The 22,166-nt window shown below is 37.4% G+C and overlaps 1 protein-coding gene across 1 annotated transcript in view; it reads left to right on the top strand.

Annotated features, from left to right (window-relative positions):
• SHC4 (SHC adaptor protein 4) overlaps nt 1–22,166 on the top strand; it is a 107,315-nt gene that overhangs the window by 66,722 nt on the left and 18,427 nt on the right. Inside the window, exons 5-9 of the mRNA XM_036239564.1 lie at nt 2,360–2,413; nt 6,494–6,545; nt 14,259–14,382; nt 16,068–16,284; nt 18,331–18,391. Coding sequence (XP_036095457.1) covers nt 2,360–2,413; nt 6,494–6,545; nt 14,259–14,382; nt 16,068–16,074 — 237 coding nt within the window. The 3' untranslated portion in view covers nt 16,075–16,284; nt 18,331–18,391. The remainder of the gene's footprint in view (nt 1–2,359; nt 2,414–6,493; nt 6,546–14,258; nt 14,383–16,067; nt 16,285–18,330; nt 18,392–22,166) is intronic.

The raw sequence follows: 22,166 nt of genomic DNA, 5'->3' as shown, positions 1-22,166 counted from the left end.
ATCCACACCTCCAACCACACTGTTCTCAGCCACAAAGCGACATGTTAAGATCTGGTCCATTCAGCATTTTTTCAATTTTCTTCATTAGAAAAAGTTAAATTCACAACTAAGCATATTATCCGTGTCCTTTTACAAAAGTTATAGTGAGGAAATAGTTGGTCCCATTTCTTTTCGCAAGAGGTAACTTTCCACTGTTATCAATTTGGTGTGTATTCTTTAAACTCTTTTTCTTTGCATTCTCATGGATCTTAGGTTCTCGTGGAAAAATTTTAACGTTTTGAAAAAGTCTCACATAACTGTCTTCAACTTACAAAACAAACCCCTCAGCAGTGTCTTGAAGATTTAGCTTTGCTACTATACATATTTTTCCCATAGTGTTCTATTTGCGTAGCTATACTGTAGTTCACCTATGTGAAAATAATTTCCTATTTTTTGATATAAACTATGGGTAAATGAACGTCAATGTGTGCCAATGTTTCCCCAGAATAAATAGCAGTGGAAAGGGGAAATCCTTTAGTTTTAATAAGTACTGTCAAATTGCTCTCCAAAGTTTCTGTACAAATTTAAGCTCTAGCCAGCAGTGTTTGAGAATAGCCAAACCCTTGCCACCGTTTGTGAACTTCAACAATTTTATCAGTTTAATTGTATCTTGTTTTATTTTGAACAGTCTTGATTTCTTGGAGATTATCGTTCAACATATTTATCAAACATTTGTATTACTTCTGAAAATTAACTGGTCTTATTTTGGATTTATTTCTTCTTTTTATTGAGTCATAGGGATTCCTTTTAAACCCTGTAAGTGAATATTTAGTTTTACATGTTGCAAATATATTCTCTCTTCCTGTTATTTGTTGTTTCAGGGGTCTTATACATGTTTTAAAATGAATTTTTATGTAATCAAAGTTGTTTTTTTCTGTATGTTTTTTTCTATTAAAATGGGATTTTCCTACCTCAAAGATCACAAGCGTAATCATTTATCTGTCTTCTGATATACTTGTAGATCTTTTACAAATCAAACATTTATATAAGTTGTATGAGAACAGGATTTATTTATACACTCTTTCCATATATGTAGCTAATTCAGCCAACTCCACTAATTGAATTATTTGTCCTTTTGTCTGCTGTTTAGTGCCACATTTATCATAGACTAAAGCCATAAATATGTGAGTCTGTTTTTAGACTTCGTATTCTAATGAATTTCTATAGTTTTATAAAATACCTTGCTAACAAGGAAATGTTATCTCTTTGTCCTTTAAAAAATTAGTTTTTTTATTTTTATTTTTTTGCATATTTATTCTTCCAGGTGAATTTTAGAAGCAGCATGAAAAGCTCTCTAAATGATGGTGGTGGAATTTTTGTTGGAAGTGCATATAAATTATAGGTTAATTTGGGGGAGAATTGACATCTTTACACTACCCAAGTCAAGAAACACAACTTGCGGTGTCCCAGAAAACCACTTGCTCTGTCTTCCTTTGCTCAAAAAGTTACCACTCCTGACTTCATATAGAATAAAATAATTTTGCCTGTTTTTAACTTTATATAAATTAAATCATGCAGCATATATTCCCATATCTTGCTTTTTTTTTCTTTTTTCTTTTTTTACAGTATGACAAATTCATGTTTGCAAATTGGTCATTACACTGTGGGAATTACAAAAAAGCAATCCTAGAATCTCAAGTAAAAGACACAATCTTCTTGGCTAACTAATGCAGTTCATTTGGATAGTCTTCATATGGGTTCATATGGGAAATCTTAATGTTAGTGCCTTAGTTAGGATACTTTTGGTGGCAAATGACTGAAACCCAATTTGAACTAAATTATATGAAAATAATTTAATAAATAAAGTAGGAAAAAAAGATAAAGGGAGATGGTAAATGTATTGGTTGAACTGTATTGGTAACAAATGTTACCTCCAGATTTTTTTCTATTTTTGTCTCTCAGCTGATTTTCTCCAGAAGGAAATCTTTTTTTTTTTTTTTCTTTTTTCCACACATCAGAAAAAGATGGCTCCTAGAAGCCTTGGGCTAACCCGATCCTTAGTGGCAGAGAGATGTTTCCTGTTGTCCATATCAGTTCCTCCCCAACGACACTGATTGTCTCTGCAGTATCCAGATGTCTTTTGATTGATCTGGATCATATGTCCACCTGCAAGGAAGGGGCAATGAGATGGGCATGTCAAATCCACATGAACCTCATTGTCCAAGTGAGACTATTATGGCATGAAGGTTGGAGTGGTTTCCAAAGGAATATTGTTCAGGCAAAAACAAAACAAACAAATGCATGTCCATCACTGTTAGATTATATGTAACTAGGAGTAATTAATTTGTAGCATCATACATGTTTAATTTATGTTTTCCAGATTATTGCAAATCATCATATGCAGTCTATTTCATTTGCCTCTGGAGGGGATCCTGTAAGTATGGATTCATAAAAGTTTTTTTTTATAAGAGTCAAAAGAACTTCCACATAAAGCATATTAGCCACTACGTGTCTTTTCCAAATATTTTATTACAATTTGTAAGTAGCCGCATGTAACGGGTAATCAAAAATTTGGTTTTGACAAAATATTTCTTGCCATTGACTTAAAAAAATATTCAGATTAATAGATGAGCTCATAGTACTTCATCGTGTTATTAGCCACGGAATTATCATCTGAAAGGTTTCTTGTAGATAATATCAAAGTTATGAAAAACAAATATGTCATGCGTGTTTTTCCAGTCCTTCCTCAGAATTTGTCTCAATACAAATTTCCAGGTAGATCCAACTAATCATTTCGATTTGGCAGATGAGGGGAAGCCTATCTGCCATACTTGACAACTAAGTCTAATCTAGAATGAGCAACGAGGTTTGCAGAAATTTATGGAGGTAAGGGTCTGCTTGGGAGAAAGAACAGCAGTTCCTCCCTACCAGGAGGCCACATGGTACTCTTTTCCCATGAATGGTGTGGGCTGAGCCAGTGTCCTCTCTGCAAGCCTACTTTGCAGAGTAGAAGGTCTTTCCCTGACTCTATACTGAATCATTTCTGGACCACAGCAAAAATAGAGAGGCATTGTTGCTGGGAAGCCTTTGATTGAACAGAAGCAAATATGTTTAAACCAAAGGAGTAGAGGGGGGTTTTGCTCCTTCGTGACACCGTGACATTTTTCCCGTACCTGCCAACCCATAAAAGGCGAGGGGAGGACGGACTCTGATTTTCATAATGATTTAACACCAGTAACATCAAGGAAACATGGGGAACATATGCAGACCTTGCCTTTACCAACAGTGTATTACCTTGTTTTCTGCAAGGCATTTATTATTAAAGATTATATCCTCCAGAAATGAGGCAATTAAATCCATTCTAACAGTTGATTTTTTTCTCTCCTTCATATTTAGTTTCTGTCTTCCAATTGAGGAATAAAATTTAGGGTCACAAATGATAGGACTCATAACCTAGAAACCCAAGAGAGGTATGGAATGGTAGTAAAAACTGAACCTGGCAGCTGGTGTCACTGCAGAGTTTTGATTTATTTCAGTATTGAGGCCAAATATTTAAAAGGACAAGTAGTCTATCTTGAAAGGAAATAAAGTTTTGAAGTTACTGTAAGTAAAATCATTGCTTCCTTTACTGGCACCTAAAGTACTTAAGCAAGTTCCTCACTTGGATATTGATGTAACTTTTTTTGTACATGAAACATAGTTAAATGCTATTTAAATTAGCCCATTCTTTAAAACGTTCCAATAATTCCTTGTCTTCCCATTGGCTAACAGGTGACTCAAAGTATTTAAGCATGTCAAACCTAGATAACCTGCCTTCCTAACTTCCTTGAGGCATATGAAGAAAAGCAGCTTTTACTGGATTTCAAATCATTGTTGTTTTTTATTAATGCATATTTAATTTTCCCTTTAAGCTTCACTACTTCCTCACCTTTCAACTTTGAGTATAGTTATTTTTAAATGAATATATTAGTTGCGTGATGCCACCATTTAAAAATAAACCAAATTCGAAGAGCTCTACCTTTCCCCCAAGAGATTCTGCAGATGGCTAATTGAGGATTCACTAATAAACAGGGGACATACAAGGCACCTGACATTTATTGAGCAGCTGCAATGTGAACCCAATACTGAATCTGAACTCTGATCCATCCAGCCTTGTAATCTTGCCTCATAGCAACACCAAGGGATATGTTTGGTAGCAGAGAGAGTTAACTGAATCCAGCCTGAACAGGCCCGCACCATCTCTCTCTAGTTTAATCATCCGTGAAGTCTGTCAAATACTTTCCTTAGGATACTTTAATGAGTTCTATTAGGGTAGTGTGAAGAGTAAGTGTTATTTGCCTTAAATTTCCCCTTTTGAGTTTCAAGGGTTGCTGTCATTTTTAGGATTGGTACCCAATTCCTTTCATTTACCATAGCATTTACCCTAAGCATGCACTGTGTGATGTCTATCATAGTTCTCCAGAATTCTAATTCTTTTTAGACTATTTTCATGTGCCTTTAATTCTGCAGTTCTTTTAACCCACCAAAGCATTGCCCCTCCAAAAACAAATAGTAAAGGATTCGTAACCCTGTGGGAAAAGTCATACCTGCTGAATTGAGTGGGACCCCTGTACTCTCTATAGCTGGGGAGAAAGCCTACTGCTTAGACATTAAAACTGGAGTCACTATAAACAGTGGCATTAGAAGTCCCTGAAAGAAGTTTTACCCTTAGGTCAGGGAGGCAATTGGGTGGAGTGCAAGGCTTTGGAGTCATGTAGACTTGACTTATTTATCCTCTCTAAGCTTCAGGGTTCTTATGTATGTTTTGGGGAATGATCACCCTTGCCTCACAATGTCTCGAGAATTAAGTAAAATGATGCATGTAAACTGATAGCACAGAGCCTGGCGCAGAGTGATAAGAGATAACTATCACCCCTGTTGCTAACATGTGTCCATATTTATTTTAGGACAGCTCACTGAGATAATTTACAAATTCACGGCTAACTGGGTACAAGGGGCAGGAAGCCAAGTCTCCATGGCCCAAAGTAGCGCCCTTCTTTCTGCCATATTTTCTCCGAAGTTTAAAGAATACTGGATATTCTTCCTCACTTCTTGACCTTTGCTCACACTCACCTTCACTCTCTTCTCAAAAATATTTTACTTGTTTTCTGTCTGCCCTGAAGACAGTTCTCGGTAATGCTTCCATATCTATATGTACTTTCTCCATTTAAAACATGCATTAATGAGTATGACCAAATTAATACATTTTCTTATATATTTTCTCCATTCTTTGTGCTTTACGTTTAACATTCTTAAAATTCTCCTAGATATTTATAGTTAAAAAATTTCGGAACTATAAGTATGTTGGACACTCTTTTGAAGAAGAGGAAACTGAGTTCTAGGGAGGTCCCACGACCTCTTCTCCACCATCTAATACACCAGACAACATTAGTGGCACTGTACCATCTCTTTAACTTTAAAAATAGCAGCCAAGCCCCCAGCATTTGTGGCTTTGCTTCTAAATTAATATAAAACAAAGTTTATAGATATAATCTTGTTTATTTACAAGATATTGCAAACCTTTTATCTTTTTCCATAAGAGAAATTTACTTAGGTGTGTGTTATTTTTTAAAATAACTGAAGATAAGTTATGCTGGCCCCAAGATCCACTTCCTGTATGATTCGTTGTGGGTTATTAAGTGATTGTCCTTGTGGGTATTAAAAACATGAGCTTTTATTTCCTGCCAGTTGATTGCATCTTCCCTCTAGAGAGTCATACTTCTAATCTGCAAATGGCAGTGTGTACTTTTTCCTGAGAACTAAGATAACAAAAAGCATCTTTAATTATTAAAATCTTATCATTCATCAGCTTACTGTTTTCCATAAAAATCAGAATTACCAGGTGGCTTTTTGTTTGTTTATTTTTACAAAGTCAGCAATACATCTCTTTTTTAACTTCTTAGGTTTTAATGAGTTTTCTTTTTCAAAAATGATTTTTCCCTTCTCTATATTGATTAAATAAATGCTTGTATTTCTGCTTTATTATTCCTTAAGTTATTTGCATGCACACAGGCAAGCTAATAACCACAAAACCCAAAGTGTTTCTTTAATCGACTTGGTTTCTGATGTACATGGCATCTGTTTGGACAACTGGGAAATCATGGTGCCACATCCTTGTTTATGACACCTTCATGATTAAGTAACACCTGGTATTTCAATTTTCGACACAGGAGTCATAGTCCTGACCATTTCTAATGAATGTATGTCCTAACATATTCTCTACCTGCATTTTCTTTTATTCTTAGTGACATGGTCTATCTCTAAATTTTTAATCTTCAAATTCTCTCCCTAAGGGGCAGAGAACATTATATAGTGTACATTTGTTTATGTTCTCTTCTAAGATGCTTTCCTTTTCTCTTTAAAAAGAAACATTAGTGTTTAAGTCCTTGCCTAAGTATCATGTCCTAAATGTACTCTTATCTTTCAACAGTACAATCCCTTAATTTTAAATGCAATCATTTTCCCTTTTTTATAGGATACTACAGACTATGTTGCCTACGTAGCTAAAGATCCAGTTAATCAACGAGGTATGGAAAGCAACTTTCAGATTTTCTTAAGAGCTGGTATATACCAACTTCAAAAAGTAACAAGTAGTTATTTTCAATATACAGAGTGCTGAGGATCACTAGAGTGCTAGATTGGATTCTAGAAATATTATGTAAATTTGAGTTGGAAATAAATAGCAGAGAAAAGTAGGGAAAATACAGAGGCGGCCTTTAAATCCGTCATTTGAGAGACCCATAAACCAAAAGGCTTATTATCTGTTTGTTTAATTGAAAGAGAAGCTGTTTTGATCATGACGGAAAGGGCTGGCTGCAGCATCTCCAGTGGACAAAGGAATAACACATAAGACCCAAGCTTGTAAGGTTATTGCCTACATTGGCCTCAACAAGTGTGTGTGTGTGTGTGTGTGTGTGTGTGTGTGTGTGTGTGTGTGTTGAGCCTATGTAGTTACTGTTCAAGAGCCTGGCATGTCACTTTGCATGTTTAGCTTCTCGTCTTTTGGATCTCAGTTTAAATATCTCTTCTTCAGAGAGAACTTCTTTGGGTGAGAGCACTTCTATCCCCAGTGAACAAACCTATCCTGCTCTGCTGCATCATAGTTCTCTTTTTATTAACACTTCTCCCACACTTTTATTATTTTATTTACTCACTTGTTGATGTGTTTAATTCCTGTCTTTTCTACTAAAAGCTCCATGAGGGCAGCAACCTGTTTATCCTTTTCACTATTGTTTCCCAAGCACTCATTATAATGCTTAGTACTTAGGTCATACCCAATAGCTATTTTGTTGAATGGCTGAGTGAATGGAAGTGTGAGTTGATTGGATTTCTCATCTCAGGATTTAGCAAAGTTACCTAAGAAGTTCATCTGCTAGCAACACTTGCGGTTAAGGGCCTGAGATCATTGGACCTCTCTGGACAGACATAGTACTGCTTCTCATCCCTAACTCCAGGTCATTCAGACTCCTCTTTGGGATGAGTGTTTGGTTGCTTCTCCTCCGTAACTAGAACCTATTAGTTGGGCAGCATCCTCTGCCATCCCAGGGAAAGAATTTGCCCCAAGACATTTATTATGTATACATGGAGTGGAATTTCGAAATTCAAAAAGCTATAAGGCACAGAGATGGAAATGCATATAGCGTGCTGAGGAACAAATGAATGAACATAGTGAAATGTAGATTGTGTATGGAGAAAAACCCACCTAAAAGACGTCTAGAGGGCATATAGGAGACAGCTAATAAGTAGGAAGTTCATCCTATAGGCAGATGGGTGAAGAATGCTGTTTATAAAGCAGAGATTTAAGATTGATTTGGCAGGAGGATGCATAGATGGATTCAGAAAGAAACTTAAGGCAGGGAGATCCATTTAGAAGCTATCGCGATTGTCAGGAATGAAGTTATGAGGACCAGCTGCTGGTACAGAACCTGGAACATAGTAGATGCTCAGTCAATGCTTGCCAGAACAATATGGCCTTGATAAGACGCAGGGGAAGGAACAGGTGACAAATACTATGAACTACTCCACTGAAATTGATTCACCCCTAATGATAAAATGAAGAATGGATAACGGTCAAAGAGTGAGTAGGAGAGACAGGAACTAGCGAAGGGGTACGGGGGTGTAGAAACGGAACACAACAAAGGATACCAGAAAAGAGCAACCTTTTAAAATTAAGCCTGAACTTCCCTAAAGAATAGTCGCATGCTATTTTGGGGAAGGCTTCTGAACAACAAAGTCTTTTATCTTAACCTGAAAAGGACAGGGTGAAAGGAAGAACAAATCAGGAAATCTAGATGTTTAATCATGTTGTCATCGGTCACTGAATATCTCTGGACATGTCATTGCTCTTTCACTAAATGGTGGTGAGGAATTCAAAGGTTAATGCCAGTTGCCGAGGGTAATGGCCAAACAGGATCTACATGTTTGCTAATATCCCCCCTTGCTTAAGTGAAACAAGAAAGGGAGAGGAAATTTTGATGTAGCTCATTCACTTTGAAAGATCCTGTTTTGTTGTTTTAGTAGTTCCTCAGAGCTGAGCTGCTTAAAGGGGATCCACAGAGATTCTGGTATAAGGATTCTGAGAAGGCATTTACGAGAGCTGTTGTCATGAATGAGATTTGAGAGATGAGAAGAGAATGGACTCAGAAACAGTCTAAATAAGTTATAGTCTTTTCTTTCTTTAGCAACCACCCCCCCCCCCCGATTGTATGGAAAACAGGAAAGATACTAGAGTCAGACAGATTGGGTAGGAATCATAACTCTTTCATCATCTCACCATACACATGATCTTAGTCAAGTTGTTTCACATCCTTGAACCTCAGTTCCTTTAAATAGGAATCATACCGTCTACCTGTCGGTGGTATCGGGAGGAAGAATTCAGATAGCACAGAAAGGATAATTTCCTTTCCTCCCTCATCGCATCTTTCTTTCTTCTTTGGGGAAATGGTTCTATAGATGACTTAAAAACATAGGGTAATTTTCTTGGATTAAAAAATTAGTACCTTTCCATCACTTATTGCTTCTTTTCTTTTCTCCTCATCCCTTCTCTTGCTTGTTTTGGTTATAGAAGCCTCTGTGAGAAGCCACTCTGTTCTCAGCATCATCCTGCTTCCGTACTCCTTTAGGGTTAAATTCTTTCCCCTCACCTGAGCGTTTGGACCTTAACTCTGCCACAGTGGTACAGCTTTCAAGTCCACAAACAATTATTAAGTACATATTAATATACAAGGAACTAACCTAATCACTTGGAAAAAAAAAACAATTCTTGGCCACCACGGGCTCATTATTTAACGAGAGAGAAACATAACCTGTAGGCTGTGCACAAAGAAGAAGGGGGGCCTAGAGAACAGTGCCTGGAACACAGCAGGTGCCGTCAGGATTTGTGAGAGAAATGAACGAAGGCACAGGTGAAAGAGCCCTGTAAAGAGAGCTTTGGGCTATGTGTTTGGATGGTGTGTGTATGTGTGTGCGCGTGTGTGTATGTGTGTGTGTGTGTAAAGGTGTGGTTGTAGAAAAGGTGTGTGTAAAGGTGGATTCAGGAGCCATGGCTAAAAAGATAAGCCAGAAACAGGTTGTGGAGGACTTTGAATGCTGGTCTAAAGGTCACTGGGAGAAGCTGAAGATTCTGAGCTTTATAAAAATTATTCTAGCCTTCGTCATTATATTGCAATTGTAAAATGATAATGGGAAGGAGTGTGTGTGTGTGTATGGGGGGGGGAGGAGAGAAAGAGAGAGAGAAAGAGAAAGAGAGAGAAAGAGAGAGAGAGAAACAGACAAATAGACAAAGAGACTGAGAGACAGAGATAGAGAGAGAATGAGATCAGGCATTCAGTATGGGTTTGGAAAAACTACAACTTTTAAGCCCTAAGGATGAGCAAGATCACCAAAGGAGGAACCCAGACAGAAGAGGGCTGAGGGTCTCAGGAAACAGGAGAAGTCAGGAGATGGTGAAGAGCCAGATGAATAGTCAGGGAGAGGGGGAAAAACCAGGAATGAGTAGCACCTAAGAAAGAGGAAGAGCGAGTTTTCTCTGGGAGAAGACAACCTGGAATGTCTCATACTGAAAAGGACTTAAGGGGAATAAAGGCGGAAAATGCCATTTTTGTCCAGCAATTAATAGGCTGTTGGTAACCTTGGGAAGCACAATGCCAGTGGACAAGTAAAGGCAGAAGCCAGACTTCAGGGATGAGGAGGGCATGCCTGACAGGAAGTGAAGACAGGCAGAAGAGACCAGGCTTCACGCTAATAATCCTGAATGTTCCCACTGTCTCCTGTTTTCTTGATTGGCTGTTAGCATTAATGCTTTCAAATCAGGGCCATTGCCACTTTTTTCCATCTTGGCTAGGACCCTTTAGTGAACTCTTCATTTTATAAAAGGCGTTTTCTGTAGAAAAGGTAAGTTCCAGTAAGAATGTTTTGAGTTTACTTAGTGACTAATACAGACTGCCCCTGAAATTGCCAGAAATGAGGAAATCTCTTCCTCTCTTACTCTAAGTGGACAGCAGTCTAGGAAGATTTTAATATTTTCTCTGAATTTAGTCTAAGAGGCCTGGTTTACCTGGAGTACCTGGAAGGCCATGGTTCTGGGTCTCCGAAGAAAGTAAAAAAGAAAACAAGACTGTAAAGCCAATTTAAATTAACCCATTTATTTAAATTTATGTTTATGATTGTAAAATACATGCACTACCATTCTGGTGACATTCTTTAACTGGACTGACTGACCTCTGGCTTGCTTCTTCAATCTGGTTTCTTCTCAAGGGACTGCGGACTCCATGCTTAGATCTCACAGCGCCATCTGGTGGTTAATCTGAGAAGCTGCATTTTTGAATTTCTGGTTTTCTAAACAAAAACAACAAACAAAACAAAACAAACCGGTCTATTAAAAATAAATATAAAACAGTAAAGAAGAGCCTGTTGTTCTCTAAGAATAATCTCAGCCTCTTGTTCATGACTATCTCTTTAGGAAGCTAAATGTAAAAGACAGAAGAATATGAATCTAAGATTCTTTGAAATCCTACTTAATATAGTACCTTACACCCAAAGATAGAACTGTGGGTCTATCTGACTATAAGGCAGAATGAAAAGCACCCAGATCTGCATCTGATTCCAGACATGGAGATCAAAGCTCAGGCCTCCATGCAAAGTTATCTCACTGGAAAGTCAAATTCTCTTTTGGGAATTGAGGCTTTTTATATACTTGTTTTTCTTCCCATTAGCTAAAGGTCAGGCAATTCTTGTACAAACTGACTGCTTATCTGAGTTTTTGGAGATGTGTTTAACCTTGGGAAGGGAGCACACTTGTATGTGATTTAAAGCCCACCCCTAGTCTGGCCCATGACCAACCTATAAAAGAGCCAAGGCCTTTTTCACAGAGCAGCATGTGAGTGTAAACAATCGCACTGTGAAAATGTGCGTGTTCCCTGAAGGTGGTGAGGCTCCACGGAACATTTGTACGGCGTCGGCCTTTTTGTCCAACGTTGCTGCTTTCATGAAGACAGGCACCACTGATTTTTGTATTTGTATTTGTTTTTTTTTTTTTTCTGTTTAATTTTCTCTAACAAGGAATATGGCATTAACAAGGTTACCCAAAGTTGATGTTGGTAGCATCAGCCCAGGAACAGGACCAAAATTTTAAAGTATCGGAATTGGAAAAGCTGAGAGAAATAAAAACATTTTAGAAATATGTGAGAAGTAGTAGAGGACAGTTGTGGTTTTCGTTGATTCATTCATTCCTGCGTGCCCAAGTGCCTTGCCCTTTTCCACAGAGGGTTTAAGCCACTGAGACAGAGGAAGGATAGGATTTATATAAAGCAAGAAGGGACTTCAGAGATAATTCAGTGCCCTGTCTTGGCAGGTGCAGACCTTGCTGTAGAGTGATTTATTTGGGGTCACACAGATTGTGGTATAATTCGAACTTCAACTTGGCTCTAAATCTTTTCATAGAGTTCTTTTAAACATCCTTGTTCTCTCATCCCTCTCATGGGAGGCGTACTTTAGTATGCCTTCCTTCCTTCCTTCCTTCCTTCCTTCCTTCCTTCCTTCCTTCCTTCCTTCCTTCCTTCCTTCCTTCCTCTTCTATTTTTTTTTTTATTTAGGAATTTCGTGCCCCTCCTTCCCCATCTTTATCTCTAGACATCTCCTTGATCCTAAGAAAAAATAAAATTACAAAAATTTTCATCTCTATTTTGATACGATTTCTGGTCTTTTCTCCATTTTTAATTGGATTGGGAATTTATGAGATAAAAAACAAAAGAATTCAAGTGAATTACCTTTTTTTTTTTTTAACCTAATGTAGCACAACTTTTTTTGGTTCAACTGGAGGACACATCTCTAAGGACATTTTGTAGGTTTAAGACTATGAGACCTCTCCAGGAAGGAAGAGATCAGTTCCACAAACAACCCATGCAATTATTCATACCACGCCATAGATTAAAAACCTATCCCACTGTGAGGGCTCACAGAAGGTCTCACTTCAGGAAAACCGACAGTTTCTCACAGTAGAATTATTGCTGTGGTTTAGTGAAATCAGTATTTATTCATTTAAAACATTTTTAAAATAACTTCTGTGTGTTGGTCACAGCCTGAAGCTACTGTAGAGAAAGAGAAAGGGCAGTATAAAATGTCAGATGGACCAAACATTTGGTAGAAAGGATATAAATTTATATTCTTAATTGAGTTTTCAACACTGTAATTAGTTCCTAGTCTATTTCAGGATCCAATTTGCTTCCTTCAAGGAGCAAGTTTATAGAAATGATCAATAACTCTTGGAGATTTGACATCTTTACATTGTGTCGATTTGGCAATACCACTCCTTCATCTCTTCCAAAAGTGTTTAAAAACATAAATCCTTTAAGTAAATATCAAGATAATCTGAAATTACAATGATCTGATATCCATTGAGATGATTATCAACATAAAGCTAAGAAATACCATTGTAGCTTCTACTATAACCTAGTGTTATAGGCTTTGCAAATTTAATCAGATGTGAATGAATTGCCTCATTAAGTAAATACAAAATTCTTTCCAAGACAATGCAAAGCATAAAAACCATGCTTCTAAGTCAACACAGTGAAATCATTCCATAAACACAAGTATTCCTTCCCTCCTCGAATATCCCTTTTAGTAATGTGTTCCAGTGTCGGATTCATGGTTCTCAAGACCCAAGATGCTTCCCTGGTATCTAATTTAATTCCTCATGCACTCACTTAAGCTTTTCCTATTCTCGGAGAATAACTGACACTTTTTACAACATTTGTGTATATATTTAACTGTTATCAAGCTTTTCCTCATCCCTTGGTTGTTCAAGCTATACAATAAAAATTTTAAAAATTTCTAATAAGTCATCGCCTCTATCTTTGTCATCCTTAGGGCTCTTTCTAAGCCATCTTTATTAAACTTCGAATTCAATTAAATCTTCTTATTGCAAGGCCCTAAGCACGACATCACACTCTGAGACAAAAATAATATTCTATATGGTGGGCAGATTAATTTATGGTCCCTGAACACATCTGGTCTCCTGCTTTTATGTACAGCAGTAAATTTGCTAACTCATTTGTGATAGTCTGTCTGCTGCCCCTTCATAATTTATTTCCTTAATTTGCTAGTGAAAACTAGCCCTTCCCAGTAACTGCTTCTCAGAGAAAGTGTTTAAGAAAAAATGTAATGTGTTCTGGTAATTTCATCTTCATGAAATCTTGATCTTGATGCTTATTTAAGATACCTTTCAGTAGAGTTTCAAGGGTGGGGATTACCATGCCGTCACAGCTAGCATGACAGGGAAAGTGATGGCTAGAGGAGGGGATGTTCTAAAGCTCTTATCTTCACTAGTAGCTCATCTCCCATTTTTGGGGCAATGAGGAGGTGGAAAGTTACCTTTTTTCAATCTTCTGCAGCATACCATGCAAGGAAAAGACTGAACATCTCCTGTATTGAATTCTAGAGCTAACACTGAACATGAGTATTCATCGATATCAGTCTACTTTTACAAAAATGTGGATCCAGAATACCTGCCTTGAGACCAGAATTTGTAGATTTTTTGAGATATTTAGGAATAAAAAATGTATATTTTTTCTCTGTGATGCATATCGAATATGTAGTATTATGATGCCATTTCAGTGCTGAAGAGAGCTTGTAAATCTACTCCCTTTTATTCAGTTACCAGTTCATGTTCTGGAAGTATTTTGACTTTATGTAATCTTCTCTTACTGAAAATTTATTATAATTTTTTGTATGTCCTTTTGTAGCCTGCCACATATTGGAATGCCGCAATGGAATGGCCCAAGACGTCATAACTACCATAGGGCAGGCTTTTGAGCTCCGGTTTAAACAGTATTTGAAAAATTCTTCTTTGACTACTTCTTGTGAAAGGTCAGCCAAGAGTTCTGTAATTATTAGAATTACAAAATATTATTATATTTTGTTTAATTTTAAAATTAATATGGAATTTTAAAATCAGCTAATGAAATTAGTAATTTTTTTTCTTACAAACGGGCACAGTTTGAGCACAAACTAACAGTGACATTTTCTATTTTTCTTCCATCATAGTTATCCAGATATTTCTTCTTGCTTTGTAACAAAATTAAAGGAGACACTTAAAGTGAGAAGGAATCAGCCATGTTTTTCTGATGTTATATAGAGCTATGAAGCAATTCAGTGGTATCATAAGATAATAAACATCAGCAAATTTCTCAGATTTGTTTTGACCCCATATCCCTTGCATATCAGTAAAAGAAAAAAAGCAATAATGAAGAGCAAAATAAGTATCAAATGTCTATTGCAGGAATTCCTGTTTGTTTGCTGGTTTGCAATATAAATAGATCAGCTCCAGCTAACCTGTGGCAAGGGTGGAGTACAACATGACCCAAGGATCTGGCTGTTCTGTCTAAGGCAGGGGTCCCCAACCCCAGGCTGGGGACCAGTCCATGGCCTGTTAGGAACCAGGCTGCACAGCAGGAGGTGAGCAGCAGGCAAGGGAGCGAAGCTTTATCTGTGTTTACAGCCGCTCTCCAGCGCTAACATCACCACCTCAGCTTCACCTCAGATCATCAAGCATTAATTAGATTCTTCTAGGAGTACAAGTCTCTGGTGCCAAAAGAGTTGGGGACGTCTGGTCTAAGGCACAGAAAGTTCACAATGAAAGCTGAACCCTTTTGGGCCTGTCAGACTCTACCACGCCTGGAATGCAATGAGACCCCTGGCTCACACCTGAGAATTCACACCTGAGAAATGAAACTTGGGCACTCATAAATTCATTTCTCCCCCTAATTTGTCATTTTGTATATCAACAAACACTGGGTTTGGAGATAGCCCTTTATGAGGTGGTTTAGGGTAGCAAAGGCGAGGAGATGCCCAGAAGGCCTTACTGTTGAATTTCCTCTAGGGTAGTACTTACATCTCAGTGCTGTCATTTTGTTGACATGTAATGAACCCAACAAAACTGTGTGTATTGTCAATGGAATCGGTTCAGTCCAAAAGGACTTGATTTATTCTTTTTCATAAGAAACTTTTACTAATTCCAATTTGGAAGAAAAGTACATTTGTTTTGCCCTGTTTCAATTTTAAAAACAATGCATGTTTATATAAATCTACCCACTTGCCACATATGGTTCTAATATTTCTTTATGAATTCCATACACGCCTCCAGATTTGTGCAGACAAGATAGCTGGCCATAGCTCTTTTTTTTTCATATTGGTTTAATAAAGTGGGCAGGCCTTCTGCCCACTGTCTAGCTTTTCTTTGAGCAAAACACAAAATAGTGCAAAGTGTGCTGGAGATACCCAGAAAAACCTGGTATTTTTATATTTTACTGAGAAAAATGCCTTACATTTAAGGAGTTCATATATACATATATATTTTTTTAATTGCTGGAATGGGGGAGACACATTTTTTGTTGGTTTACTCCACTTTAATTGTCTATAGAATTCTAAACAACCATCTGGTTGCTTCCATCTAGATGTTTGACATCATTTAAGCACATCTATAAACTTACAACATGAATGCAAAGTTTTTCAGGATGATTTGCATGGTTCTGATCCCTCTGCATCCCCTACAGCATTTGAATTCCCGCCCAGCCTCTTGGGGATTCTTTTTTCCCTTACAGTGAGGAAGTGCATATTGATGGCCATGCTGAGGAGAGAGATCATGAGTATTACAATGAAATACCAGGGAAGCAGCCACCTGCAGGTGGTGTTTCAGATGTGCGAATCAAAGTTCAAGCCACAGAACAAATGGCTTACTGTCCCATACGATGTGAAAAGTTGTGTTATTTGGTAAGTATGTTTTATTGTTATTGGAACTAGCAATGCAATTCTGTCCTTATCACTAGGGAGCTTAATTTGAGGGTTTCCAAATGCTAGTTTGGAGAAAGTATCATCTTCCTTAATACAGAGCCAGACAGTGAGTCATTGCCGGAGCCCGTAGTAGATCATCTTTACTCCTAATCCCCCAACCTCGATCTCAGCAGCTGACCTCACATCTCACTTCACTGGGAAGACGAGTCCAGTCCAACATGTTATCCCCAACTTCACCCTTTCCCATCTCCAAGTCTTCCTATATTCTTGCTTTTCTTCCTTAGTTACTGTCTCCACAGCTAATCTTTTCCCTAAGCTGCTGATCCCGTCCCTTCCTACCAACTCTGTGCCCTTTCTGCCCATCAGCCTCTGTCTTAGTATTTATTCTCTTTGTCTACTGGTTCTTTCTCTTCTGTCTGCAAATAAATTTGCACTCCTATAACCCAACTAATGTCACACTTCCTTCTCATCTTCCTTTCACCCACAGATTTCTAGAAAAGATTCTTCTGCATTTCTAAGATCTGAACTCTACTTGCCGACTTTATAGAAGTTACTTTTACAGTGGTCACCGATTTTTTTTGTTCACCAGTGGTTTAATTGCTAAATCTATTTCCTTTTGACTCTGCCTACATTTGATACCTGTTAGCTGCCTCTTCTTTTCTTTTAGACCTCTTCTGTTAGCTTCTAAAACATTTCCACCATTTCATTGTCATCCTGCATCTCTAGTGGGTATTTTTTAAAAATGTTTTCATGTTTTCCAAATTTTGTTATGTATATTTTCAAACATACAAAAAATTGAAGGAATTACACAGTGAGCACTTATATACTCACCGTCTACATTTTACAATTAACATATTACTGTATTTGCTCTGTCATCCTATGTAATCATCTATTATCCATCAATCCATTGTATTTTTTATGTGTTTCAGAGTAAGTTGCATCTTTTTATATTTTGTATTTTTGCACCCCCACTCCTGAGAACCAAAGCCCCTGCCTTACCATCATGAAAGCACCCTCCAGTGCTCTGCCCTTGGGCCTGATTTCTCCTCTGGCATGTCACCTGAGGATGCACTTCTCCAGCTTCTCTGCCATTACCTTTCTTCAGCTGTAATGCCATATCCATTGCATTACTTGTTTGTATCAAGATCGAACTCAGCATTTTCTTTTTGAATCCAAAGCAGATTCCTCTACCGATTTACTCATGGTTATTAGTGGCACTGTTACTTTTTTTCTAATCTATAGTCTTTTGTTTTTCTCACACTTTGGGTCCCATATCAATTCAGTCTTTGAGACCTAGGATTCCACCATGAGAATATCTTTTGCATCTATGCAACCTTTTCCATTTCTATTGCACCTTTCTAAGTTCTGGTCCTGACTTGCTCAGATGATTCTGAAAACCCCTTCTTTGTCTTCAATTTCATTCATTCCTTCACACCTTTCTATATGATACTACCAGATTAATCTTTCTAAAGCATAGATACTACCCTTTTCAAAGACATCAGTGGCTCCCATTCCATTACTGAAGAGAGCTATATGTATAAGGAATAATTGAAGCCCTTTGATAGCATGGATTTTTAAGGATGAAAAGTGAGCCTGGTACAGACCTCAGCAGAGTACTTCGTGGTTACATAGAGGTTTGCTAAATGGCTGGTGTTTATACAAGTGTCCTAGAAATCACACTTTCTGGTTGAGGCTTGGATTGAGTCCTGGTATGTGGCTTCCCAAGCAGAAACAGTAACTCTCAGGATACAGGCCTTAGGGGTAAGTGGCAGCCTTGAGGACCCCTACTACAATCAAACCCATCTCTGCAGTTCCAAAGCAATACACTATGAAAGGAGTTTACATGGCCCGCTCCAAATGTCAGTTTCTTTTCTTTACCTGTCAGACACTTCCTTTATTAGCAAATGAAGCTGTCTGGATTCTTCTGCTTGGATTATTATTAATGTTTTGTTTGTTTGTTTGTTTTTGCAAGTTTATGAATACATACTATGTTTGTAAATGTTTCACGATTTATTATTCATGCAGCCTGGAAACTCCAAGTGCAGCAGTGTATACGAGAACTGTTTGGAACAAAGCAGGGCAATGGGTAGGTACAATTGCCCTTTCCCATCTGCCCATCCTTATTCCTTTAAATCATGCAGTTCTGTACAGCCTTTGCACTTAAATACTTCATGGAGAAGGCAGGTGTGTATGACTAAACGTAATACTTCAGCTGTGGACTTCCCACATTTTGTGAGGCCAGAATGCCACCTGTGTGTCATTCAGAAGGCTCATTGTTCTCCCTCTACCACACTATTGTTCTACCTTATGGTGTTTTTCACTGCTTCGGCAGTATGGAGGCTCTGACTGGAAGGATACTTTCTCTGCTCAAAGCTCAAAGGAGTTCTACTTCAAAGATCAGACACGCTAATATGTGAAAATTAATGCTTGTCAAATCCATTAGGATTAAGATAAAACCTTTATTTCTGCTTAGCAAAGGGAACAAAAAGAAATTAGAAATGTGAGAGTCCCAATTAGGGTCCTATTCGCCCCATACTTGTCAGGGCATCAAATGTCTAATTACTGCTCATGGTAATTGATGTTGGGCACAGCTTTTCCACAACGCAAATGTAGGGCATCAACTATCATATTGGAAATTTACTTTTGTAAAAATAAGTTATACTTCTAAGTAGTTGTTTTATTCTTATAAATCATTGAAAGTATTTATTCTTTGAGAAGAAAAGATTTGCAGCTTTAAACAGAGAGATAACTGGACAGAATAAGTAATACAGTGGAAGGCCGAGTTGAATGACCACACTTAGGGACATAAGTTAAATTACCAGGAACTTGCCATGTAAGAGGGAGTCGCTTCCAAGGATGCTTTTGTATTTCTTATGGAAATATGCCAATGTAATCTATTTATTTTATTAGTTTTTATACAGTGGGGGAACCTGAGGATTTATTGTTTTTGGTACAGCTATGATTACTACTTTCCTTCAACCTGAAAAAATAATAGGAGTAGTGAGCTAAGGTTGTATTTAATTTAAAAAATATATATGTGACTCCTTTTGATAGAAATTAAAATTTCATGCCACTTTTTAAAGTTATTTAAAATTTCAAACTAATTCTCACTAGTATGACTAAAGCAAATTAAATTAATGATAAATGTAAATGTCTTTTTAAAACTATTCTAGGAGCTATAATTCTTCCCTCCCTCCCTTCCCTTACTCTGGAAATCCCTAACCTAAGGGTTTAATACTCAGAAACATGCCACATATGCCCTGTCATATTGTAACCATTTTCTATCTGTGCTAAAGCTCACTTGGAAATGGTTCCACTCCCTGTTTTATTTTATTTATATTCTTCACTTATTCAATAATTTACTCAACAACTGTTTGCAAGGACCTCTTGTTAGTCAAGCACTGAGCTATGATGTTTCCTTAAAAAAGCAGATTATAACTTCCAGTATGAACCAGAATGCCTGGGAGCCACTTCCCTAGACCTCAGCCACTAAGACCGTGGCGGGATAGAAGGACTGGATGCCTGCTACAAGGGCCATAAGGAAGATCCCTCCAGTTGTGGCAGGAAGAATGTTTCCCACTCAATGACCTTTCATTCACAAACGCCCCAAAATCAGGTGTTCCCCTCTGGGGCCTGTCTGTGACTACTTCAGCTTATGTTTAAAAAGTGATCTGAAATTTTTGATCAGTGAACAAATTCTTGCCAGACTAGCGAATAGACATTTTTATGAGTTTTCCCAGAGATTCATACATAAGCATTTGAGAGACACCTATACAAATATTTTCAATAAGATTTGGCTTCTCCTCCCAAGACATTTATTTATTCAAATATTGACTTACAACTTGAATTCTGATACATTATAAATATTGCAGTAGGCTTCTGGTTGTTGAAAGAGTTAATTGTATTTGTTGCCAGATGTATAGAAGATCCTTATCATTAATAATAAATTCCCTTATTGAAAAAATAATTAGCAGAATAGAATGTTTCTCCAACTTTCAAGTTTAAATGGAAATGTTGGTAGTTTTAATCAAGAAGATGTTAAATTCCCATAAACCCTAAAGGCTTGCACTTAAAACCGTTGGTATTTACAGTATATACACTGTGCGTATATTTATTTTCTGCCACAAATCTTCTCTTAGGCAAGTTGGATAGGTTCTCAGAATAATACTTGGCACAAAGAACTTTTGGAATGCATAGTGGTTGGCATGGGTAGTTAAGCTCATCAACCGCACACTTTACCCTAGAAAGATTTTAAATTTGGGTGCAGGGCGAGTTATCTTTATTATTTTTTTTTAATTTAAAACAACATTACTGACTTAAATATAATGGCCCATTTGAAAAAACAAAATGGTAATTTTCAAGAGAGACTGGGTATAGACAGTGGCACTTTTGTACAATCCCGTGGAATGATAACCTTGATATGGTCAGCTCATGTCGGTGCTCTGGGAGGGGCATGCAAGTCGATGACCTGTGCTAAAGGTTGGCTCAGGGTCTTCAGAACATGGTGGGATCAGATATGTTCAGAAAGGAAACTAGATAGATTTTCAGTCATCTGTTCATTCAGCTGACAAAAATTTTTCTTTTGAGCATCCGCTTTCTACCAGGCATTGGAGATACAAAAGCTACACCAATAAATGGATTCTATTCCCTCCTCAAGAAGTTAAGGAATTTGTGGCCTCAAGGGGAAGATAGACAAGTAAACAGATACCTACAGTATATTCAGGAGTGGCACCTTACCCAGCCTGGGACAGGGAAGGACTTAGGGATAGGCTTCCTAACGGAGGTGGATTCAGAGCAAAGTCTTTAAGGACAAGGAGAAGTTAGGTAAAGAAAGGGATGGGGAGGATATTGCAGCAAGAGATGAGCAGCATGTGCAGAGACCCAGCATCAGTGAAGAAATACGTGACCAAGAAGTGATAGGAACTACTCATGGAATGCCTACTATGAGGCGGGCACTGTGCTCAGTGAAAGTCTCACCCACCTTCTTTCATTTAATCCTCACAATCGTATTTTAAGTTAAATACCCCCATTTTAGGGATATCAAAACTGAGGTTTAGAGAGGTAAAGTAACTTGCCCCAGGCCACACTAATAATAATAAGTATCTGAACTCAGGTCCATATTAATTTAAAAGCACATCACTTACAAACACTTCTGATCATATTTCGCTTTCACTAAATATTCATGAGCAGGTACTCCTAAATAAATGATAATTCAATCATATAAGTTATATACACATTTACTAATATATTATGCATGTATTATGAAACACAAAAATAGAAATTTTCAAAGTTAGAGTTAATGATAAACATTTTTAAAAGTCTTGCTTATTACAATGGCTGAATACTATCATTAGATAATATTTCAAGGCTTGATGTATGTTTAGAGCATTTATTGATAAAGAAAATTGACATAAATCCACATTTCAAATCCTTTGTATTTTAACTTTTGGGGTGTCAAAATTTGGATCTAATTAGATCATTCCTATTTATAAGCTCTAATGAAGCTAAAGAGGAACTTGTATTAAGAGTAAAAGAATAATCTTGAATCCTTGATTTTTTTTTTTGCAGTGATCTTTTAGCCACTTATCATAATCATTTGTGAAATTAAGTTTGGTTTAAATTAGATAACATACTTCATAAATCCATTTAACCAAGCAAATGGAAACTGTCATATGTTGCAAAATGCTGCAAAAAAAAAAAAAATAATAAGGTAGCTTGTCACTTCTCCCTCTGTTAGAAATCCCACTCCTCCCTCAAAATATCTCACATTCAGAGCATGACATGGGACAAGGTGACATGTAATGCTGACAGACAGACAAGGAGTAAAAGAAGAGCAGGCAGTAAGACCAGTCTTCTGACTT

This window comes from Rousettus aegyptiacus, unplaced genomic scaffold, assembly GCF_014176215.1.
Source record: "Rousettus aegyptiacus isolate mRouAeg1 unplaced genomic scaffold, mRouAeg1.p scaffold_m13_p_3, whole genome shotgun sequence".
NCBI classification, from domain to species: Eukaryota; Metazoa; Chordata; class Mammalia; order Chiroptera; family Pteropodidae; genus Rousettus; species Rousettus aegyptiacus.
This window is presented reverse-complemented; position numbering and strand designations above follow the sequence as displayed.